At 39.1% G+C, this 23,694-nt stretch overlaps 2 protein-coding genes across 2 annotated transcripts in view; one reads left to right on the forward strand and one right to left on the reverse strand.

Moving 5' to 3' along the window:
- Positions 1 to 447: 447 nt before the first annotated feature.
- On the reverse strand, positions 448 to 4,795 carry LOC122091312 (protein SIEVE ELEMENT OCCLUSION B-like). Its single transcript, XM_042661184.1, has 8 exons — positions 4,680 to 4,795; positions 3,408 to 3,656; positions 3,187 to 3,297; positions 2,622 to 3,073; positions 2,421 to 2,530; positions 2,170 to 2,315; positions 1,421 to 1,969; positions 448 to 1,206 (listed from the first exon to the last, which is right to left on the reverse strand). The coding sequence occupies exons 2-8, from the start codon at positions 3,594 to 3,596 to the stop codon at positions 568 to 570; spliced, it is 2,196 nt and encodes a 731-aa protein (XP_042517118.1). The 5' UTR covers positions 3,597 to 3,656; positions 4,680 to 4,795; the 3' UTR covers positions 448 to 567.
- A 16,649-nt stretch (positions 4,796 to 21,444) lies between these two features.
- Positions 21,445 to 23,694, forward strand: part of LOC122063018 (lysM domain receptor-like kinase 3) — a 15,758-nt gene continuing 13,508 nt past the window's right edge. Inside the window, exon 1 of the mRNA XM_042626674.1 lies at positions 21,445 to 22,401. Coding sequence (XP_042482608.1) covers positions 21,813 to 22,401 — 589 coding nt within the window. The 5' untranslated portion in view covers positions 21,445 to 21,812. The remainder of the gene's footprint in view (positions 22,402 to 23,694) is intronic.

Below are 23,694 nucleotides of genomic sequence, written 5' to 3' on the forward strand. Positions count from 1 at the left end.
TCTACTCTCCTAGCCTATAATTTCATTCCAAATCAATCGGATCCTTAAGAGTACCTTCTTTAAGCCATCCCTAGATTTCTGTTTTATTGTTTAACCCATTTTCTGGGCCCATCATGTTAGACTTGTGTGACTAACTGAGTCGGACCGTTTTCAGGATAATTCTAGTTTGACTTAGAGCTGATCAATGAATCTGATTTGATGGAGATTCAACCATTCATGATTGCAAGTTTTAACATTTAGGCTATGTTTGGTAGCCAAGAAAAGAAGAAATTCAAAAAATTTTGAATTGAGAAAAGAGATAAACACATTAAAATAATAATAAAAAAAAGGTTGTGTGATCATGGCTTTTGTATTATTATTATTTCTTTTGTATTATTTTCTTTTCTTTTCTTTTCTTTTCTTTCCTTTTCTTGAATACCAAACATAGTTAATGACAATCATAATAAGTACTATTAAAATGAATATCATTATTTATATATTCACGTAATAATACAAACTCAATAACTTTTTATCCCAACTCCATCCATGTCATGCACGTATCAATTTCAAAAAGAAAGAGAGAGAGAACTAATTGTTGCAACAACTGTACATGACAGACGTGGACACAGACTTCTCCATAGGGCAGCCACATTCGGTACAAACCAACATCTCAGGAATCATCCCTTCCATCCCTGGTAGGATGAGGCGATTGCAGTGATGTGGGGTGCGCAGTTGGTCCAGATGATCACTGATTGCCTGAATAAAACCCTTAACTTCAACATTTCCTTTCCACTTATCGTACTCCTTGAAGCAGTTCAAGAACTTGTCCCCCTTGGCTTTGGCCATGATTTCTGACCCCTTACTTATCAACGCCCATCCTTTCTCACTGCTGCTGTCAAAGATGAGGATTGTCATGATCTCCTTTATTATGGGATCGTTTTCAATAGTCTGGTCAAGCTTCATCTTGGAGTATAACATGCTCTCTAGTCGGATCCAAAAATACCAAGTGAGTGTGCAATCTTCCCAACAGTTGCTCAGATTCTCCTTGGTGATAATGTCGATGTTCCTCCTCAATAGCTCTTTATTCGGGTTTCTCTTTCCCACGTACATCATCTCGAACGAGATATTTGCGGCTTTTGCCACCTCTCTCGCCTTCATCGTGAATTTTCTTATCCAATCTATGTCTTCTCCTCCATATAGGCAAATGATTCTTTCTTTCTCTTCCATCTGCGGAAAAAAATAATCATTTTTACTCTATTTGTCATGGAGAGCGGATCAAGTCCCCATACGAGAACCATTCTCGTACGGGGCTGATTCACACAGATAGAATCCACCCTACAATCAACTCTCTGGTGGATTCCATCTTTATAAATCAACTTGTAAAAAAAAAAAAAAAATTGTCATAATTTGATGTTTGTTATTGGATCTGATGTTTGTTTACCCAATGGAGTATATTTTCATCAATGCCATCAACCAAGAATTTAATTCCCCATGTCTCTATGCTCCAGAGATGTTTCTCCGAAGAACTGGTTAGAATTCTGCCAGCGGCAATGCTTCCCCAGATCCACAACATGTGGAGGGCATTGGTGTTCGTAACCCTACCAGAATCTTCCAAAACCACAAGGATTGGCTTCTTGTTGAAGTGCCACTTCTCCTTGATATATTTAATCACTAGTGAATTGATCAAGGAAGGGTGGTGCACCGAGTACCATGGCATAGTCTTCTGCAATCGATCGAACTCTCTTTGTTTGGCTTCGGTCCATGGGATAGTCTTGTCCACCACGGGGAGCCACACCTCTTGGTAGTAAGACTCTAACCTCGGAGCGAACACATTGCTTTTCCTAAAAGGATTAATATTTGGTGCTCCCATGTTATAGGGCTCCCTCATTTTATTCATGATCTGGCCAAAAATCTTGAGTTCTTCTTCGGAGATGTACAAGTCCGATATCAGCAAAAATAAATCCTTGCCTCTCAATACTTCAATGCCAACCTACTTGTATTGTAATGTACATATTTACATGCAAAGAGAACACAAATCGATCAAAAATTAAGTCATTGATGGTTTAGCTTAATTAAACCAAAGCTTCAAGTAATTTAGTAGTAGGCAACTAGTCAAGATGAGTAAAATTAAAGTTGCATAATCTGATTAGGTTGGGGCATAGATACAATAGGGAGAAAGAGAGAGAGAACCCTTTTCCCAGTGAATCCTTGAAGAAGAGGCTGCAGATCATCATTGGAGTAATTAAACAATGCCTTGAGAATATCCATGTTGTTGACATGAGTCGTTTCAAAGACTTGCACCAGCCTGTTATAAGCTTCGACTTGTTTCTTCTCATCTGCAACACCAGAAAGGTAATGAAAGATGAAAGATTAGAGGAAGCTGAAGTTAGCATCAATTCAATCAACTAAAATTGGTTCTTAGTTTCTCATTATTCACTCACCAATATACTGATTGCAAAGATCAAGTTGCTTGGTAAAGTGTTCATGCATATTGTTGATCTTTTGTGCTAAGCTGGATAGGTCACTAGTTTCAATGGTCGATGGAATAGATCTGTAATTGTAGTAATCATAGTAGTAGAGATTCAGATTCATTTATAAAGGCCTCAAATCATTTGAGGAATAAAAAAATAAAAATGACATACTTGTGACTACCCAAGCCAGTAAGGCCAATGATCTGGGATGTGCATGTGACGACACTCTTGATGATCCAGTAAACAGCAATGGGGATTTGGGCGGTAGCCACCGATATGGGTGATTGGTCAACGGAGGTGTATTGAGGTGGCAACTCATGGAACTGGATGATGGACTCGGTCACATCAAACATGGCTTTGAAAAGGCTCCAGAATGATTCAAACCTGGGCCTCTGCATTTCCGATTGCTTAAATACGTCGGGTAATTGCTTCAACAATACTATGGATTTGGCCAAAGGGTGTGTCTCACAGAGTTCCTCCACTAGCCAAAACTCCCCATGGGTGACGGCAAAGGCAAACAAGGCCATTACCACCTTGGCATCCCAGGAGAATTTTGATAAGGACTTGAACAGTACCATCGTTGTTGAGTGTGCATCTTCTCCCTCATAGCACTTGTACGATATCTATAATGGAAATTAAGGTAAAAAACATGTATTTATTTCAAGAGTCAATTTCGATGTGACATGTGAGTGCTTAAGTGTGAACATTTTACATATGTTGTATCTATCTATCTAACCTCGCAGGAGATCTTGTGTATGGTGTAAGCCAATGCTTCAAGCATGCCAACGAAGTCGGCTTTTTGGGTTTTCTCGTCCAAGCTTTTCATGTGTGAAGAAACTTGCAGGTCCTGTAATACATTTTTTTTTTTTTTTAAAACAAAGTGAAGTACAAATGTATAAAAGCATAAGAAGCAAGAATGACAAAAGAAGAAGATTAAGACAAAATATGATAACTTACATGAATATTGGTGCGATCGAGAGTGGTGGAGTATCGGAAGATTTCTTTGATGAGTTGGAGATGGGGCCTGACATTGACCTTGTGGATACTACCATCAGCATGGGTGGCTATGATTTGCTTCATCAACACATCATCGTCTGAGGTGGTGGTGAATTGATTGTAATCCCCACCCTTCTGTTGTTGCGACATCTTTGAAAGGGGAGTGGTTGCTATCGTCCTTAACTTATTTTCTTCTTTCTCTTGATGTATCTATGTCAAAGAAAAATGTGAGGATAAGTTATTTAGTGCAAAGCCCCAACAAATTTTTTTTTTTTTTCCTTTCTATTTTCTATGTTACAACCCCAACTTATTTAAACAGTAAAAGGAAGGAGATGTCTCATAGGGAACTAAACTTTGGAATAAAGCCAAAATTGAATAATATATTCACTTCTTGGCTTCTATATGGGGTTAGGCATGCATTGGTCCCACAATCCCAATATGCAATCACTTTATACTTCTAAATGTTTGTTATCATTACGAAAGTAAGGAATTCTATGGGCTGAAAACTTAAATGCATTGGAGGGACTGAAAATGCATTCCCTATGTTGATTCATAAGATTATTTAAGCTTTTTATTTGATAGACTTCCTGATAAATGATCTGATGATAGATTTTTTTTTTTTTTTTTTTTTTTTCTGAGATATAAATCCACATTGTCAGCAACTAAAAATGCTTAAGACTTGCTAGTTTGTTGCATCATGGGATCAACCTTTTCGAGTACATTGTATATATCATTTGATAGCTTGTTTCTGGACCTTACCAAGGTAAGAATTTTTTTCTAAAATGACTACTTTGTTGTCAAATTGACATATTTTTCTTCACAATTTTTTGTTTTTAAGCATTGGGATAACATACTTTTTTTTCTAACAAGTTCTTTGTGAGTGTGTTCAATGAATGGCTTTCGCATAACTGTTAATCAAGCTTGAAGTAATTGCATTGGGCTTAAAAACAATACAATATTAAGGTAGAGCCTAGATAAAGGGTAACAACTGCTTAATTTGTTGCAATCTCTAAGCTAACAGTTCTTAATTTGAAGATGGTATATATATGTTATTCAATAGCATTGAGTGGGAAGTTATATGCTGTATGCACTTCACATGAAGACAAGATTCATATATGCATGGCAGAGCTATCTTAACTAAATACATAAACATGCTTTAAATGGCATGCAGAAACATGGCATGAAAAAAAAAGAAAAAAAACTGAGAAGTATGTTTGGCAGAGCTTTACTCACAGGTGGTTTGGCAGAGCTTTACTCACAGGTGATGCTTCATTGATTATTTATTGAGTTCATTTTATTGTAGCTTGCCTTACCATGATGCATTTTATTGTAAAGAAGAAGGAGCGGATCTTCATGGCAACTGGGGTAAAGGAAAGGAAAACTAAAGGGTTAAGTAAAGAATTGAACTTTCTGGTTTTACTCATGAGGCAAGTTTAGCATAGCACACCTAACACCAAAAAAAGAAAAAAAAGAAAAGCATTATCCAAAAAAGAAATTGGATTCCATCTCATATAAATTAGTTTCTTTGGTGTAATTTAGAATTTGGATTTTAATCGCCTTTAAATTTAGTTTCCTTGGTTGCACTTTTCCTCTTTTATGAAATTTAAAGGCTCATCCTTTTTTTTTTATACTCTATTATCCTAAAGTTTCACTGCAATAAACAAGTGTAAAGTATTCATGTACCTTTAATTATGCCAATTCAAAGTCTAAGGTTGTGTTTGGTAACGTCTCTGGGAATAGAAACGACCTTTCGTGTCAAAAATGAAAATTTCAGTTTCTGTGTCAAAATGTCGTCTTTTTTTTTTTTTTTTTAACGAAATTGAAATGATAGAACTACCTTCTGTCGTTCCATCAATTCTCGTTTCAAACCATTTTTTCTTTCACCTTTTGTTCCAAAAAAAAAAAAAACGAAACACACCATAAATGCATCAAACTCTTTATTCCGTTTTTTTTGTTTCAATAGAACGAAAAAACTCCAGAAATGTTTTTTTGGAACGTTACTAAACGCGGCCTAAAACTAATCTAAAGGAAGGGAAAGATAACAAAGGCCAAACGGTTAGGTAGCTTTGTATTGTTCAGGAAAATAAACAGTATTAATGGTGGGATATTGGATCAAAAATGCAAATCTTATATAGATTTTGTTGTAACTAAAACCCATGTAATATGTTCATATGGACCTGTGAGCTAACTCTTGAGGTTTTCCTCAAAGTTAACTAGCAAAACTCATTGCCGGTTTGAAAATAATTCAGAGTGGTCTCAAAATTTTTAAGACTTTGACATCCAATGGACTTGTCTCGTTTTGGGTAGCTTAAGACTTTGTGGGTGCATGGATGATTTAAATAGTGGTTTTAACAGGTCTATGAGAAGCTCGGATCAAGCTTAATTGATATAATGCATGTACTTCAAGTGGGTTAATGTAACCCAAGGGGTAGCTCTGTTGGTGAGCAACGAACTTGGTAGAAGTCCTAAACTCGGATGTCCTAAGTTTGACTCTCACCAGGTACATCTTGGGCCACTCACACGGGGGGTGTTAGTACTCTTCACTGCTTTTAGTGAAAGTTGAATGGTTCTCATTTAACCCCGGTATGACCCGGTCCATACGATTGTGGGATCTGCATAGACCTACGAGACTAATCAGGCCGAAGGCTTGGATACCCGTCATTAGCAAAAAATAAAAAAGGGTTAATGCAGTATGTAGAGCAGTGCTTTAATCTTAAAACGCCATCATTTAACCCTTGGCATGTATTAAAGGATATTTAAAGGGTATTTAGGATGTAGAGGAGTTATTATAGTGGTTTACCCTTTATTTGTTTATTTTTCATGTTTGTCTAGCTATATCAGATGTTATTGTAGTGTCCGGATAATTGGTATTGATAATCGGATTCCGGATAATAGTTATGTAAACAAATTGAACGGGATAATATCTGAAAATTGATTAAACAATCGAATTCGAATTTGATTAAAATTTTTATATATTTGATGGACAATTGAATCGAATTCGAATATTAGATTTGATAAACGGATTTTAATGCAAATATTGTCATATTCACTTCAAATACAATTTGTTTACATCCTTACCCATAAGCTAAAAACAATTGGAAGTGATTTAGGCATGGAAGGCCAACTGTTGCCCCCAAGAGGCCTTCATTTTAGACAATTGACAACTCAAGAGTCAGGCATGCCTTCCCATGGATTCTATGAGTTTATCTATCAATCTATCATTGGAAGTTCAGAACAAAATAGGTGTCATAAATAGTTGTTAGTGAATTACACATTCATTGACATTCTCTAAGGTGTTTGCTAATAGTGATGCTGAAGGTGAAACAAAAGACTCTTCTCATTTATTTATTTTTGTTTTTTGTTTGGGTAATGCGTAGATGGTAATCCTGTATATCCCATAATCATTAATATTATTCTCCTGATATTTAACCAAAAAAAAAAACAAAATAACAAAAAAAAAAACAAAATAACAAAAAAAACAAAATACAAAAAACAAAACACAAAAAAAAAAAACACACAAAAACACAAAAACAAAAACAAAAAACAAAACAAGAAAACAAGAAAACACTTGTTAGTGAAGTTGGATTCCAGAATTTGGATTCCATCTCCTCTAAATTAGTTTCCTTTGTTTCACTTTAGAATTTGGATTCTAGTCTCCTTTAAATCTGTTTAATTGGTTGCACTTTTCCTCTATGAAGTTTGAAGATTCATCCTTCTTTCTTATGCTCTCTTATCCTAATAGTAACACAACAAATCAATTGACGATTCTAACTTATAAGTCCATGATTTCCTGAAGAGTACCTTCTTTAAGCCACCCTTTTATAATGTGGTGTCAAACAAGTGTAAAGCATTCATGCACCTTTAATTATGCTATCTTCACTTTGTGAGCAATCAACTTTAGAACCTCTTCCTGCCAAAAAGAAAAAAAAAAAAAAAAAAAAAACTTTAGAACCTCTTCAAGTAGTTAGTTAAAGTAAATTATTTCTTTTTTTTTTCCCCATTTGTCTAATAGAAGTATATTCTTCTAGTCTCTTTGAATGACAAAGAAATTGTTACTCCAGACATGGATTATGGGGCTTCATCTATCAATCTTGCATAAGTACTAGAGACATGGATAAGGTGTGAAGCCATGGTTGAGACTTCTTGCCATAAAAAAAATGGTGTACGTGAAGCGATGGTTGCAGATATCAAGACTCTTGCGCTTAATCCAACTTGGATCGTATAATCACTTTCTCCTGGCAATGGGATTGTGCAATGTCAATGATATATAAAATACAATACTAAGTTGATGGTTCCATTGAAAGTTACAAAGTTCAATTGGTTGTTAAGAAATTTACTCAAGTTAAGAAGATTGAATAACATTTTGTAAATTTATATAAATTTCATTTACAAAATTTAATATGTTCTTAATAAACATATTTCTATTTCTTTTTTAGCCCGGAAATAAAAATTATTATATATTATCAAAAATATTTTTTACCCGGAAACAAAAATACAAGAAGTCATTTCTAGATAGAAATTTAGTCAAGAAATAAAATAGTTATCAGGCCCTTACACTTCTTCTTTCTTTTTGTTATTTTTCCAACTTGTGTAACTACTTCCTTAATTGATCATTCTTTTATGTTGATCAATAGGCGAACCTTACTGCTTACACAACAGCCACGTTTAGTCTCTCTTGTACTTGTGCTATGTGTTGGTTCTCTGTTCCTAATTATTAGTTGCAAGGGACTTAGGTTCTGAACCTTCTTGGATTAATTTATTCTTTATGAAAAAATAATAATAATAATACAAGAAAAGCTTAATTATGCTAAATTCATAATTAGATGATGATGCGGACAAACACAATTATTAAATTTTAGCATTGATCGGCATGGTTTGAAGGATTGACCGGATTGGCATTGCCATCTACCAATATTGAACCCTGACCAATCTTGAATCGATGCACGGTACAAAAATAATATGAACAAAGGGTATACTTGTCAAAGTACACTCAGAAATCGGCATCATTGAGGATTTGAGGGTGAAACCATCTTATATTACCAATCCGACACTTACCCCAATCAGATCGGATCTGATACCAATACCAAACCCCTTCTTGATCCGATCTGGCCGATACCCAATGCATCAAATCATGTTAATCGGGCAACCACATTTGTTGGTATATATGACGTGTAATCAGGCGGATTGGATGGCCTCTAGAGGTTGGAGTGAAATTGAAGGTTACCATGGCAACAACGTCAAGACCCATGCTTTAGCCCAACCCAGCCCGGCCCATTTAATTGTTGGGCTAATCAATGATGATTTTTGTTAGACGAACACGATTTCAGGCAGAGAAAAGCAGTTGGTAAAAAAACAAACAAATCAACGGATGCGATCGATCCCAAGTGTCTTTCCTGATATGTGGTTTTGATATACCTAGTTCTATGCGTGGACATAGCTGATAGGGGTGTGTCAAAATTACAACCTAATAGGTTAAATTAGGGGTGTCAATTTGTGGCCCGACCCGACTAAACCGACAGGGACCAACCGTTTATAGACCGGCCCAGCCCAGACTGTTTATTAAACTTGTTGGGCTTGAGCCCGGCCCGTTTATAAATGGTCGGTCTCGGTTTTGCTACATGAACCGTCGGGCGCCCGACCGAGACCAACCTATTGTGCATTGACTTAGCCCAACCCTTTAATGATTGTAGAATACCTATTTTACCCCCTAAATTGAAGAATAAAAACTAAAAAGTAAAGACATGTTCACATTTTAAATAATGGTTATATTTGGTATCATTTATTGATTTATTGTCATTTTTTTGGGCTTGCATGAGTGGGCCGGAATATAATAGCACATTTTAAAGAGGGCCCGTTTAAAAACCGGTTAAAGCCCGTTTAACATTAAACATGTTCGTAGCCCGGTTAAGGCCCGACTAAAGCCAGATTAAAGTAGTTCGATTATAGCCCGAGGCCGACCGACCGAATATAAAGTGTACCATGTCCTCAATAACTAAGCCCGATTAGTTAAATGGGCGGACACGATGTAGCCTTTGAAAGTTTTCAAGCCCGATTAAGCCCGATCAAAACCAGATCGGCCCGACCGGTTGACACCCCTAGGTTAAATGACCGAATTGAAATAACTTGGATCAAACCAGAGTCTTGTTTGGTCTGATTTTGGTTTAGAGTATTACGACCCCAATACAACGTTAAAATTGAATGAACCCAATGTTAAACCAAAATGGCTCAAAACTCATTCGAAACCAAAATCAAACCAATAGCAATCCGAAAGTCATTAAAGAAAAAATATCAGTTTTTTCTATAATTTTATATAAATTTGTATGGTAAACCAAAATCAAAGTGTAACAAATAATATAAGAAAACGATACAAACCCAAAACTAAACGAACCAAAATAAGAACCGAATCAAAAATGAGATTTCCTTATTGGTTTAGTTACATTATATCTACACTGAAACCAATTCAACCCAAATTGAAACAAAATCGAATAATAGATTGACATCTTTATTGGACATTATGATTTTTATCTTATTATGTCTTTTATGGTTGTTTATTCCTTTCTTTTCTTGACAATGACAGATAACAAAGTAATTTGGGTTCAAAGTCCAATTCAAAACTTTAAGACTATGTTTCAAAACCAAGAAAAGAAAAACAAAATTCAGAAATTTTTAAATTTGAAGAAAGAGGCAGATACATGACAAAAATCATTTTGTAATAATAATTCCCACTAGCATTCCTAATTCCTATGTAACCCGCTAGTATTCCCACCCTTTTCCTATATTTTTATATACTTCTTTGTTGATTTCATCAATGGCGTAGATTTACATCTTTTAATCTAATGGTCAAGAAATGCTAGTATTCCTGATTCCTATGTAACCCATAGCCTTCTCACCTTTTTTTCCTAATTTTTCTTTTTTCTTATTATGTGTTTTATATTTTTTTTTTTTTATTGACTATCAGACATAGCATAAGGCTCAAGTTGGGCGACGCAAGCTGTAAAGAAAAAGAACTTCATCTATAGAGTATGTTTCAGGTTGTTCAGCCAGAGTCACTATTAATCTCTTCTATTAATTATACAAAGTAATCTTCTGTTAAGAAAAATTGGGTCCAAAGATTGAAGATTAATAAAGGTTTCTGTTTTTTGGTAGAATGATTAATTAACAAGGGTGGAAAGGCCTAAAGGGTAGAATGATTAATTAATAAGGGTCTTTACAAGATGGAAAGGCCTAAAGGGTGAACTCTAAATTAAGGATGTGAATTTGAAACCGAAAACATTTACCAAAATTGAATCGAATCGTTTACACTGAAATCGCAAAACCGTTTAGTAAATGGTTTGATTATAGTTTCAAGTTTCAAGCCGATTAGCTAAACAAATGTCATTAGTATCTCATTTGATTCCAAGATTGAGTACCGCAAACCTACAAGTAAGTCTAGAGGTAGTTTGCTCGTTGTTTGGAATGCCCATTAAATTAATCCAACGCACTAAGTAGAATGTATACTAATAAAAATGTAATTTTTGCTTATACCATGGCATATTAAATATATATATATATATATATATATTATAAAAACATTATTTGGGGGGGGGGAGAAGAAGAAAATCTCTGTTGTAAGCATTACTTATTGACTTGTTAGATGCACTTGAAACTATTTTCTATCAAAAAAAAAATTTTTTTTTTGCTTATTTGTTTGGTTGTTTTAACAAAACATAATGGTTTGCATTTCACATTCTCAAGATTAAATTGTTTATCACAAAAACCAAAACCGAGAAATCGATTAAAAGCAAATTATAGTAAACATGAGAATAAACTAGCAAACCGATTGTTAGCCGTTTAGATACCGTATGGAATAAATAGAAACTAAAACCGTTTCGAAACCATGAAATTGAAACCGTTTAAAAACTGTGGAGACCAAAACCATTTACTAAATGGTTGCGGCTTCAAAAACTGCAACCATTTAGTAAGTGGTGCAATTATGGTTTCAACCAAAATATATGTAACTTGAACTGAACTGAACCATTTAAATCGAAACCAAACCAATTAACACCGTTAGTCTGAATATGAAGAAACGTATAAAATGATAAAGTAGGAAATGATTGATGATAGTTTTTTTCTTCCTTATAAAAAAACAGGTGATCCATGATAGTGACCGGGCCTCGTTTGCATTCCTCACAATTTTTTTTTTTTTTTGGTAATCATTCCTTACAATAACTATAATGAAATGGTTAAACAAAAGAAGGGTAAGATTTATATATTTAAAAAATAAAATAAAAAAAATAAAAAAGGGAAGGGTAAGATTTGTAAATTGAGAATCTCAACCATAGATTGTTCGCATTGGATAAAAATACCCTAGAAAAAAAAATTATAGATTTTTTGCCTGTAATTTATGGGGTTTAATATGATATCAGGTATCAAGATCAACAACATGTAAAATCAATACAGGCAATTCGACACTGATATCCCTTGGTCTCAAGTCTTTCTATTATCAACCCTAAGTTTTTTCTTCAGCCAATGGTTCAAGACTTTTTTTTTTTTTTTAAACTAAAATTTTTAAGTAAGAAGTTTCTTCACTATTTTGAGAGTCGTCCAAACATCAGAACTTATGGCATAAATGCTCTCCTTTACATTTGAGGAAGAAGAAGAAGAAATGATTCCCTCCTCGTTGTGGTTAATCGAAAATTTGGTCCTATTAAATCATCGTCGATTAGATAATATATAAGTTTAATATAAAGAAAAAATGTCTGTGGTATACAAAGTTGAGTGGATAATACGACACAAATATGTAGGGAATGGTTTTGATTTGTCTATGTATCAAATTTTTATCTCCAATCCAATTTTGTTTTTCCTCCCATGTAATGGCAAATTCACCAATGTATGTGTATGCTCCTTTTTGGTAGTCCCACATTTTACAATGATTTGTTTTACCACTTGACAAACTCAATATTGGCCGAAATTCGACATGTGGTACGTAATCCTAGGGATTACATGTCCATAAATTATAAACTTCATCCAAACTGCCACATGGTAAGTATTGTTTACGGACAACATAAGGTCTTTGCATACCACAAACTCATCTCTTAACATAATGTTGAAAAAAATTTGTGTTTACTCCCTTTTTTTTTTTTTTTTTTTTTTCTGAGTGATTACGTGTTTTTTGAGTGAACTTTAAAACTTATGAACTATTAACAAGAAGGACAATTGTACATATGATTGAATTGCACCAAATTTGATACATCTTCTAAGATAAGTATTATATTGAAAATCATTCGAAGAGAAGTAATGCCAAAGGCTTCACATTCCCCTCTTTTTACTTTTCCCTGTTTTAGTTTACAACTTTGGTTCATAAAAATAGTGTGCCTTACCGTAAGTTGTGTGCCTCGATTTTAATTTTGTTGAAACAAAATTTATGATAAAAAGCTTTACATTTTTATTTGGGTGGGGGATTGTTGTCAAGTTATGTGACTAACTCCTGCATCAACAAGGGTGAGATTTTTACATTTTACGGAGGCGTTTGCAATTGTTCGCCCTCCTCTATATGTGGGCACAAGTGCCACGCAACTTTGTAGCAATTGTTTTTCTCTTGTTATTTATATGCATAGCTGTGCATATTTTTATGTTGAAATTAACTTTGGACATTATTAAAAAGAGAGAGAGAGGAAATTACACTCCCCTCCCTTGCACTTTGCTTCAATGTCACCTCCTTAAATAAAAGAAATTAAAATGAAGGAGAGAGGGTGCTTGAGTGGATAAGAGAAAGGGGGAGAATAAATAAATAAGAGATAAGAGAAGAGACTGGTTCTATTAACAGAATCGACCCAGGCTTTACGGAGGAAGCCTTGCCTCTTTCTCTAAGGGAGAAACTTTAAGAATTTTCATTCCTCTTTTTTTTTTTTTTTTTTTTTTTTGGTTGAGAATTTTAAAAAATTTCAAGATGCATTCTTTCCTCTTTCACGCAAACTAAATAGTTACATTTGAGTAGGTGTACACCACCGTCCTAGACTCCGCTACTTACACAACACCCATTTTCCTATTAGTTATAATAACTTTTGGCATTATGGACTCTAATCACGAACATTAATATTAGACAATTACATGACACTTAGGATAACTACTAACTTCCTATTACATAGGATTATTGATCCACTTAAAATTACCCTAGGTGCCTCTGTGACTAGTGAGCATGTAACAATTCTTCCCACTTGGAATTGCCCTCGTCCTCAAGAACAAAAAAAAGTGGCCTAAACTGTTATTAGCTAGATTATTTGGGAAAGTCTGGCCAGTTGATCGAAGGATATCTTCCAGATGCGGTAAAAGTTGACCAGCCGATCTTCTTCGTAGCTCCTGATGCTCCAGTAGATTTGCACAAAAGAAAAGATAGGGGAGAGCTGGGCTGACCCGACGGGGGAATCTCCGTTACCTAAGTCAAATCTTTCCACAATAGTTTGCTTAAGAGAGCTTTAGTGAAAAAAGTGTTCAATCCCCTGTGATGGAGGCTTACCTTGATATTTATAGGTTGCTGATGGGGAGAGAAGGAGAGACATTTGTGGAGAGTCCTATTTAGGTGTAGAGTCCTGGAGGGGAGTGGCTCTGTGATTCCGAGAATATTCTGGGGTCTATGGCATGTTCTGAGAATATTCCTCTTTTATCTCGAACGCTCAAGTCATGAAAAGGGTGGACACTTCTAGTGACGTGCTGTGGCTTGAATCTCGCCCCTATAATCAAGGGTCACTTCCCTTAAATGTAAGAGTGGATGTGCGCACGCCTCTGGACACCTTACTTGTGTGTGCCAAACCTAGGTGGTAGGTCGGCTTGAGGAGAGACCGAAGTGGCAGGTCGACCTAAGGAGAAACCGAGGCGGCAGGTCCTAAGGAGAGACCGAGGTGGCGGGTCGGCCAGAGGGGTCGGCTCGGCCAAGGATGACCAAGGGGTCAAGTAAGCCAAGGATGAACAAGGGGTCGGCTAGGCCAAGGATGACCAAGGGGTCGGCTCGGCCAAGGATGACCCAAGGGGTCGGCTAGGCCAAGGATAACCAAGGGGTCGGCTCTGCCAAGGATGATCAAGGGGTCGGCTCAGCCAAGGATAACCCAAGGGATCGGCTTGGCCAAGGATGAGCAAGGGGTCGGCTCGACCAAGGATGACCAAGGGATTGGCTCGGAGGAGTGGCATTTTTACCTTGATCATAAGCCCCCCACTCCTTCAGGTCAAGGTCCATAGGTCGACTTGTAGGAGTTCTATAAGTAAGGACTATGTGCTCGGATCAGGTTATGGATCTTCAGTTTAGTGAAGACAACTTTGTTACTTTTGATTTTTCTATAGTTGTCTTTCCATACCGACCTTTGAAGTTGGGTTTTTGAGTGCCAACCACCAAAGAGTCATTAGCTCGATGGCCTTTGGTGTCAAGCTGAGGTTGGGCCTTATATGCTTTAGTACGCAAAGCCTTGGGGTGTCGGGTTGAGGCTCGGGCGCTCGTGCCTTAGTGCATAAGTCTTGAGGTGCTGAGCTAGAGCTTGGGCTTGAGTGCCATAAGGCCTAAGGGCTTGAGATGCCCTGTTGGAGCTGGAGCTTGTGAGGTGTCGAGCCTGGGCTTGGGCTTGCATGCCTTAATGTCCAAGGGCTTCAGGTGAGGGCTTGAGGTGCCCAACTAGGGCTCGAGCTTGCATACCTTAATGCATAAGGGCTTGAGGTGTAGAGCCAGAGCTCGGGCTTGTGTGCCTTAATGCGTAAGGTTTTGAGGTGTAGAGGCGGGCTCGGGCTTGAATGCCTTAATGTGTAAGGGCTTAAGGTGTCAAGTCCGGGCTCGGGCTTACATGCCTTAGTGCGTAAGGGCTTGAGGTGTAGAGCCGGAGCTCAGGCTTGTGTGCCTTAATGCGTAAGGTCTTGAGGTGCCGAGCTAAGGCTCAGGCTTACGTGCCTTAGTGTGTAAGGGCTTGAGGTGCCGAGCTGGAGCTCGGGCTTGTGTGCCTTAATGCGTAAGGTCTTGAGGTGCCAAGCGGGGGCTCAGGCTTGCATGCCTTAATGCGTAAGGGCTTGAGGTGCCAAGTCAGAGCTCGGGCTTGTGTGTCTTAATACGTAAGGTATTGAGGTGTCCAGCCGAGGCTCGGGCTTACATGCCTTAATGCGTAAGCGCTTAAGGTGTCGAGCCCGGGCTCAGGCTCGGGTGCCTTAGTATGTAAGGGCTTGAGGTGCCAAGTCAGAGCTCTAGCTTGTGTGCCTTAATGAGTAAGGTCTTGAGGTGCCGAGCCAGGGCTCGGGCTTGAGTGCCTTAGTGCGTAAGGGCTTGAGGTGCTAAGCCGGAGCTCAGACTTGTGTGTCTTAATGCGTAAGGTCTTGAGATGTTGAGTCGGGGCTCGGACTTGTATGCCTTAATGAGTAATGGCTTGAGGTGCTGAGTCGGAGCTCGGGCTTGTGTGCCTTAATGCGTAAGGTCTTGAGGTGTCGTGCCGAGGCTCGGGCTTGCATGCCTTAATGCGTAAGGGCTTAAGGTGTCGAGCCCATGCTTGATCTTGTGTGCTTTAATACGTAAGGTCTTGAGGTGCCGAGCTAAAGCTCGGGCTTGCATGCCTTAGTGCGTAAGGGCTTAAGGTGCCGAGCCGGAGCTCGGGCTTGTGTGCCTTAATGTGTAAGGTCTTAAGGTGCCAAGTCGGGGCTCGGGCTTGCATGCCTTAATGCTTAAGTGCTTGAGGTGTGGAGCCCGTGCTCGGGCTTGCATGCCTTAGTGCGTAAGGGCTTGAGGTGCCTTAGTTCGTGGATGAAATGTTCTTTTACTGACCAGTACGGTTTCGCCTTTCTTTCCTCGCGAATGAGGTCTTCTTTTGCCGGCCATCGGGGTCGCCTCATCCTTTCATTGTTGATGAAATCTTCTTTTACCAACTAGTTTGGGGCGACCTTTCTTTCCTCACAAATGAGGTCTTCTTTTGCCTGCCATCGGGGTCACCTCATCCTCTCATTGTGGATGAAATCTTCTTTTACCGACAAGTTCAGGGTGGTATTTTTTTCCTCACGAATGAGGTCTTCTTTTGTTGACCATCAGGGTCGCCTCGTCCTTTCATTGTGGATAAAACCTTCTTTTACCGATTAGTTCGAGGTGGCGTTTCTTTCCTCATGAATGACGTCTTCTTTTATTGACCATCGGGGTCACCTCATCCTTTCATTGTGGATGAAATCTTTCGACCAGTTCGGGGTGGACGTTCTTTCCTCACGAATGAGGTCTTCTTTTGCTAACCATCGGGGTTGACTCATCATTTCATAGTGGATGAGAACTTCTTTTACCGACCAGTTCGGGTCGGCCTTTCTTCTTCGATGAAATGATTATCCCATTCTAGACCATGATTCTCACCTTTGCCCATTCATTCTGATCGGCTCAGTCTCATTGTTATCAATGGGGTGATTATCATGCCGACAACCTTGTTCAGATGTTCAGGAATAGGCCACAGTTGATTCTTCAACTATTGTCGTAGTTAGTTCCATGTTTGTTCATCCTCACTCAATGAGATGTTGGTGTTGTAGCTCATACAATTCTGGTTCAGCTGTGTCAAGCAGCCAATCCGTCCTATTCTTCTTTGGCTTGCAGGGGTCATTCCTAGGCCTTGGGGGTTTTTTTCCTTTCTTTCTCTGGTAGCTCATTCCTGTCAGTTATTCCCTTGGTGGTTAGAACCTCTTTCATGTTGGCATACTGGCTGCACCTTCTTAGCAGCTCGGGCATTGTATCTGGCAAGTCGAGGGCCAAAGATCGGACCAGATCAGGGTATGTAATCCCATTGCACAATGCGCTATATGCTACTCCTTCTGGAAGATTCTTTACTTCCAGTGTCGCCTTGGTAAATCAGGCAAGGAAATCCTGTATAGTCTCCCCCGGCCTCTGTCTCATGTTCATCACGTTCTGTGAGGTTTGCTTTTGCTTCATGCTAGCTTGGAAACATGTAAGGAACGCTCTAGTCAATTCTTCATAGTTGTGGATGGACCGAGACCTCAAGTTCGACATCCATACCAGCGCAGCCCCCTTCAGTGAGGCTATGAAAGCTTGACAGAGAGTTACGTCCGATCTCCCATAGACTGTCATGGCTGAACTGTAGTACAAGAGATGATCATAGGGGTCCGTGGTGCCGTCATATGTGTTAAAGACAGGCACTACAAAATTTGGGGCCAGCTCGGCCTCTATCAATTCATCGGATAGTGCATTATGGGATGGGGTCACCGTTATGTCAGTCAGTTGTCTTTGCCTCTGCATTCCCTTGATCCTTTCAGTGAGATGCTAGATGCGTCGTTCCAGGTCGTCCCTTCTCTCCTCGGCTCGGTGGCCAGAGGAGAGGCGTTCATGTTCAGATCGTCTGGGGCTTCTTCCTTGATCCTGACATCCGTCAGGTTGGTGTTGCCTGTGCTGACGTTAGCCCCTAGCTAGCTTGTGAGGGGAGTTTTGGATTTCCTCTTCCCTTGGTGGGGATTCATGGGCGTCTCGTCTCTTTGGGCTCCGGTCTTGAGTTGAATGACATGCCCTCTCGTTCTGGGCAGGTGAAGGCCCTCATAACGTCTCTCGATGGGAGATCGGGGCGACACCGAGCATACTATACGTGACATCCTAACAGACCCCCTCCTTATTGTTGATTGAGGGGCCACACTGTTATCAGGTGATTCGTCTCGAGCTCGCCTATCCGGAACTGGCCTAGGCAGCTGAGCAGAGCATATGCGTGGTACAGGAAGCACCGAGCCAAATTGGCTTATGAAGTCCAGCACCAGGTTGTTGGTTGCCAACACCTGCAACTACAGACTCTGTATTTGTTCTTCCACGATCGGGTGGGTTATCCGGTATGAAGGTCCTTAGTGAGATTGTTGAGGGTTTCGATTGCGTTGCCCTCCTTCTCCTAGAGTAACTCCTACGTCAGTCTGAATTTGTGAAGGTCTTGGCAAAGACCCATCTATCGGGACATTCTCTTGATCTGCCATTGGAGGTGGGCGAGGTTCCTCTACTTGTTCAGGTGGTAAACCACAATATGATCTTACTCGTGTTGTAGTGGAGGAGACGACCTTTTCACTTCTTAGCTGCATTGGCTATAGTAGCTTTTCGTATTAGTTTCCCACAGACGGCGCCAATCTAATGCGGTAAAAATTGACCAACCGATCTTCTTTGCAGCTCCTGATGCTCCAGTAGATTTGCACAGAAGATAAGATAGGGGAGAGCCGGGCTGACCCGATGGGGGACTCTCCAATGCCTAAGTCAGATCTTTCCACAACAGTTTGCTTAAGAGTGCTATAGTGAAAAAAGTGTTAGATCTCCTGTGATGGAGGCTTACCTTGATATTTATATGTTGCTGATGGAGAGAGAAGGAGAGACGTTTGTGGAGAGTCATGTTTAGGCGTAGAGTCCTTGATGGGGGTGGGTTTGTCATTCCGAGTTTCAAGGCACGTTCTAGGAATATTCCTCTTTTATCTCGAAAGTACAAGTCATGAGAAGGGTGGACACTTCTGGTGACATACAATGGTTGAATCCCATCCCTATAATCAGGGGTCACGTCTCTTAAATGTAGGAGTGGATGTGCGCGTGCCTCTGGGCGCCTTACTTGTGTGTGCCAAACCGAGGTGGCAGGTAGGCCTGAGGGGTCGGCTCGGCCAAGGATGACCAAGGGATTGGCTCGGAGGAGTGGCATTTTTACCCTCATCACTTCCCAAACATTGTATTGGAATTGATATTTGTGCTGGAAGTGCAATGGTGATTCTATCATGAAAAGCAAGGAAAGAAATCTTTAATTCTCAGAGTCTCCTTGAATGATAGACCATCAAAGAAGTGAATTTTGTAATTTTGAATTGAATTTTCAACCTCGAAATTGTCAGGCACACTATCATGAAAGACTGATTCACCATTGTTATCATTGGAATGGAAAAGTTTAATCTTGTCCAATTTGGGTAGCATCGAAATGGAATGATGGGTCTAAATAGACTAAATTCGATCATAAATGCTAGTTACCAACTGCTTAAGATGAGTGACCATTGCCCATATTTTCTCTTGTCTGATTACAAGGGATATCACTTTTGCTTCCAACTTGCTACGCCATGCTTAGTTATGATACCATAATAATCTTTTTCCTTTTCTTATTCATTCTACGAATAAATAGGACTCCTTCAAGAGGGAGACCTGTCGAGACCCACTACTTCCACGCACAAACTACAACCCATAACCCATTATGACACACCTCTTCAACTACTCTCCTAATTATTCTCCTACTATTCAACACTAACATAATAACTTATTCACAATATAATTGAAACAGACCAAAGAATGTGCACATAACAAGTCCTTCCCCTTTAAGGAATGGGCTTGTCCTCAAGGCCCTAATTTGGAAATAGCTTTTTTTAGCATCTAAATTTTCATACATGGCTTCTTCATGACCATCATCACAGACCTCGAGTGAAAATGACTTTTTACATCAATGTCTAGGAACAAATTCTCATTACAGTTATGGTGCAAACCCTTTGCAAGTCTTTCTTGCATTTTCAATTGGTGACACTTGCCTAATTAGAAGAGTATGGCCATTGGAGTTTTCTCTTTGTTCATCATAAGAATCCTTCCACAGCTGATGCTGGGGTACTTTTCCATTGTGAAAAGTTGCAAACTTTGTACAATCGAGACAAGCGAATCGAACTTCTTATAATTGAGACGAGCCAATGGCAACAAAGAGGGATGCAAAACTACCAATTAAATTACAAGGAAGGGAAATGCAATTTGGTGCTTGGAAGGTATTAAAGTTGATATTTCTGGCAACAACAACAACAACAACACTCTGGTTTTTCCTAAGTAAATGGGGTCGACTACATAGATCTGTGAGAGGGGAAGATGAGAAAGAATAGGAAAATGAGGGGAAAAGAGAAAGAAAGGAAAAAAAAGCATAGTAACACCTGAGGGCATGGTTTCAAGTATCGATTTGGGATCGGCCATATCAGAATGGTATCGGCTGAGATTGATCCCTGATCCGATATCGATCCGAATCGGTTATTCAGATCGTTTTAGGGGTAAAATAGGAAAAAAGTAATACATTTTATAAAAATTAGGGGTAAAATAGATCGATACCCATCGATCCCATCCGATCCAGATCGATACTGATACCAATACCGATACCGATACTGATACCAATACCGATACTGATACCAATACCAATACCATCCCCTAAATCCTTGTCTGAGGGACATCCCAACTATAAACAATTTGCAACATGGATCTTTGCCCTTCAAACATTCTATTTAATATCATATTAGGATCAAGACCTAGCCTCTATGAATGTCTATTTTTACCAACTCATCAATAGTACTACCCTTCTCCCTTTTAATTTTATCCATTTGTATCTAATCACATCTTCAAATCTAAAGTTGACATCTTTTGCATCAATACAAATATTGACTGACCCATCGTAATTGTTTTTTGGTAAGGTCTGACCCATCCTAATTGACATCCTTACAAATTGGTCCTTTTCTTCTGGAACCCTTCCCGGCAGCAACCCTTCTCGTGCTCCAGAAAACCTGTTCACCGCCACCTATTGACCCTACCTGAAGTTGTTGGGGTCGTACATCAGCAGTCTCAATGAGGTCCCCATTGTGATCATTGTACCGTCAAAGGTCCTCAATTTAAATACCTCGGCATGCACCCTAATGCTGTCCAGCCGTCGGATGCGTCCTGACGTGCTGATCTGGACTCTGGAGAGGATCCGGATCCAATTAGTACAGTCACCGACCGCCACATCTGAGCAGTGAGGGACTGGAAAGATGGAATATCTACCGTCAAAACAGAATAATCGCTTCGCTGAAGAAATGGTCGCCGGGTAAGATCACTTTGACTTTGGGAGGATCGTCAGAACCCACTCGCCGTTGCCGGGAAGCAGGATCGCCGAGCTTTTAATTGTTTTGGGTAGTGGCAATAATGGTAATAAACGTTTACAACGGGGGGTTTTTATTAGCTAGGGGATCACGTCCCAAAAAATCTTTCTTGGTCTTTGCTGCTTTCTTCAGCTCGTCGCTTTCTGTTTTTCACTGTTACTGCCCTTTCCTCTCTTGGTGTTCCCTCCTACTCACTCCGTTACTACTCCCATTTTTCTGTTCTTCCTTACCAAAGCCTTCGCTTCATTTCTCTCCATCTCTGCAAATCATGTAAAGTCTCTGCTCTGATTCGTTTCTACACGATTCTCCAAGCTTCAAAGTTCAGATATTCTCTGTTTTCGCTTTTTTTTCACGAAAACAAAGCAATTGCATTACTTTTTTCAAGTTGATTTCTTCATTGTGACTCACTACAAGGCTTTCTTTTTAGTTTTCTGGTTACCATTCGTCTTAGCAATTTTTCTGAAGTTCAATCTCAATTCTTCTAGCAGTTTTTCACCAACCGAAGCTTCAATGAAGGTCGTGGAGATCTATCTCTTGGCTGTACTTTTGTTGCTTAACATGCAATGCTTGTTTTCAGATCCTATGCCCTTGAACTGCTCAGATTCCACTCGTCTCTGCACGTCCTTTCTTGCCTTCAAGCCAAACAAGAATCAGACCTTGGCTGTTATTCAGAGTATGTTTGATGTTTTACAAAGTGATATAACGGTCGGGGGAAACGATTTCGGGTATCTCTTCATCAAGAAGAACTGTTCGTGTAGTGGTTTGATCAATAAGTATCTGACAAACACAACTTTCACGGTGAGGCAAGATGAAGGATTGGTCTATGAAATGGTGACTGAGGCGTACGGAGGTCTGGCCTTTATGTCCAATTCGACAAGGAAAGCGCGTTACGGTTCGGTGGTTTCCTTGCAGCTCTTGTGTGGATGTTCGAACAGGTTGTGGAATTACTTAATGAGCTATGTGATGCAAGACGGGGACACGGTCGAATCGTTGGCGAGCAGGTTTGGGGTGAGCATGGATAACATTGAGACTGTAAATGGGATCGCAAATCCAGATAATGTTTCAGTTGGGGCAGTTTATTACATTCCACTGAATTCAGGTGAGTTTGTTCTTCGTTTCTTGTTTTCGTCATATACTTTTGGATTCCTGCTGAATTAGCTCCTTGAGCAACAGGAATGGTAGGAATGCCGGAGTATGTCTAGTCGCGACGGTATTTCTGTAGCAATCCTGTAAGTTGTGGACCAATTTAATGAACAAAGATAGCAGATTAGGCTATTCTTTTTCTTTTCTTTTTTTGGCAGTTGTCAACCAGTCAGATCAAACCAAAACAGTAGATCGGATAACAAAGTTCGACAGCCCCCCAAGTAAACTAGTTTTATATGCAGCTGAATTTCATGACAAACATCCTAGAGCCATATATTACTTGTGACCCCCTTTGGAGGATGCATATTTCATCAAAGTACCATCACTTAGGTCGTATGGAGCAAATGTCAAACAACGCCATGTCTTGTATGCAGGATATAAAAGTTCTAATTGGAAAATTTGAGTTTCTCTGGGTTTTTCTAAAATTGTGTTGTGGCATACCATGATCACAATTGTTTTGTTTAATCAGTTATTTGTTTCCACGAACCAATAGGGCTTGTCATCAGGGATGCATCATTTTCAAACATGTACCGTCATTAGGTTGTCTTCGGCGTGAGGTTGTAAGCTAAAACATACAGAAACACCACTAGTTCTTGGGGTAGATTCTTGTCAGTGAGACATTAATTCATTGGTTGTTTAACAATCATGGAAGAAACTAGTCTTAGGTTGGTTGGGAATCTGAATTTCTTTGAGGCCCCTTGAATACTGTTTTAGTTGGAACTGGCTTTCATCTTTTGTTAGTTTTGTCCAGAATGCCTTGAATCACCCACTAATTTATAATACTCAGTACTATAGCAAATAAGCATTCTAGAGATCACTTGGGTTTAATTATAAGTTAAAGCATGTGCTTGTCTTTTTCTTTTTCTGGATGACAGCAATAAGGAAATTGAAACTGGGGAAAGTATCATAGTGTATACTGACTGAATATAAGAGGTAAGAAAAATATCAGGGGGTTTCTGTATTAATATTGTTGGGTCTAATGGTGGATGAAGAAGACTATCTGGTCACAGAAAGGTTGATTATCGGTAGAGGCATGTGAAGTATTGAAATGAAGATCCTGAGTTGCATCTAGAAGTGAAATATTGCAGGTTTATTAATGTTATAAGTGATCTCCAGTCATCTAGTTTGTGTTTGACAAGGTGTAGAGAGGTAGAATGTGTCCTCTCTACATGACATGACAGAAATTGGAGAAAATTTATACCTAATAGTCCTCTACTTCCCCCCCCTCCAAAAAAAAACCCGCCCCCCA

This window comes from Macadamia integrifolia, chromosome 2 (assembly GCF_013358625.1).
Source record: "Macadamia integrifolia cultivar HAES 741 chromosome 2, SCU_Mint_v3, whole genome shotgun sequence".
Lineage (NCBI taxonomy): Eukaryota > Viridiplantae > Streptophyta > Magnoliopsida > Proteales > Proteaceae > Macadamia > Macadamia integrifolia.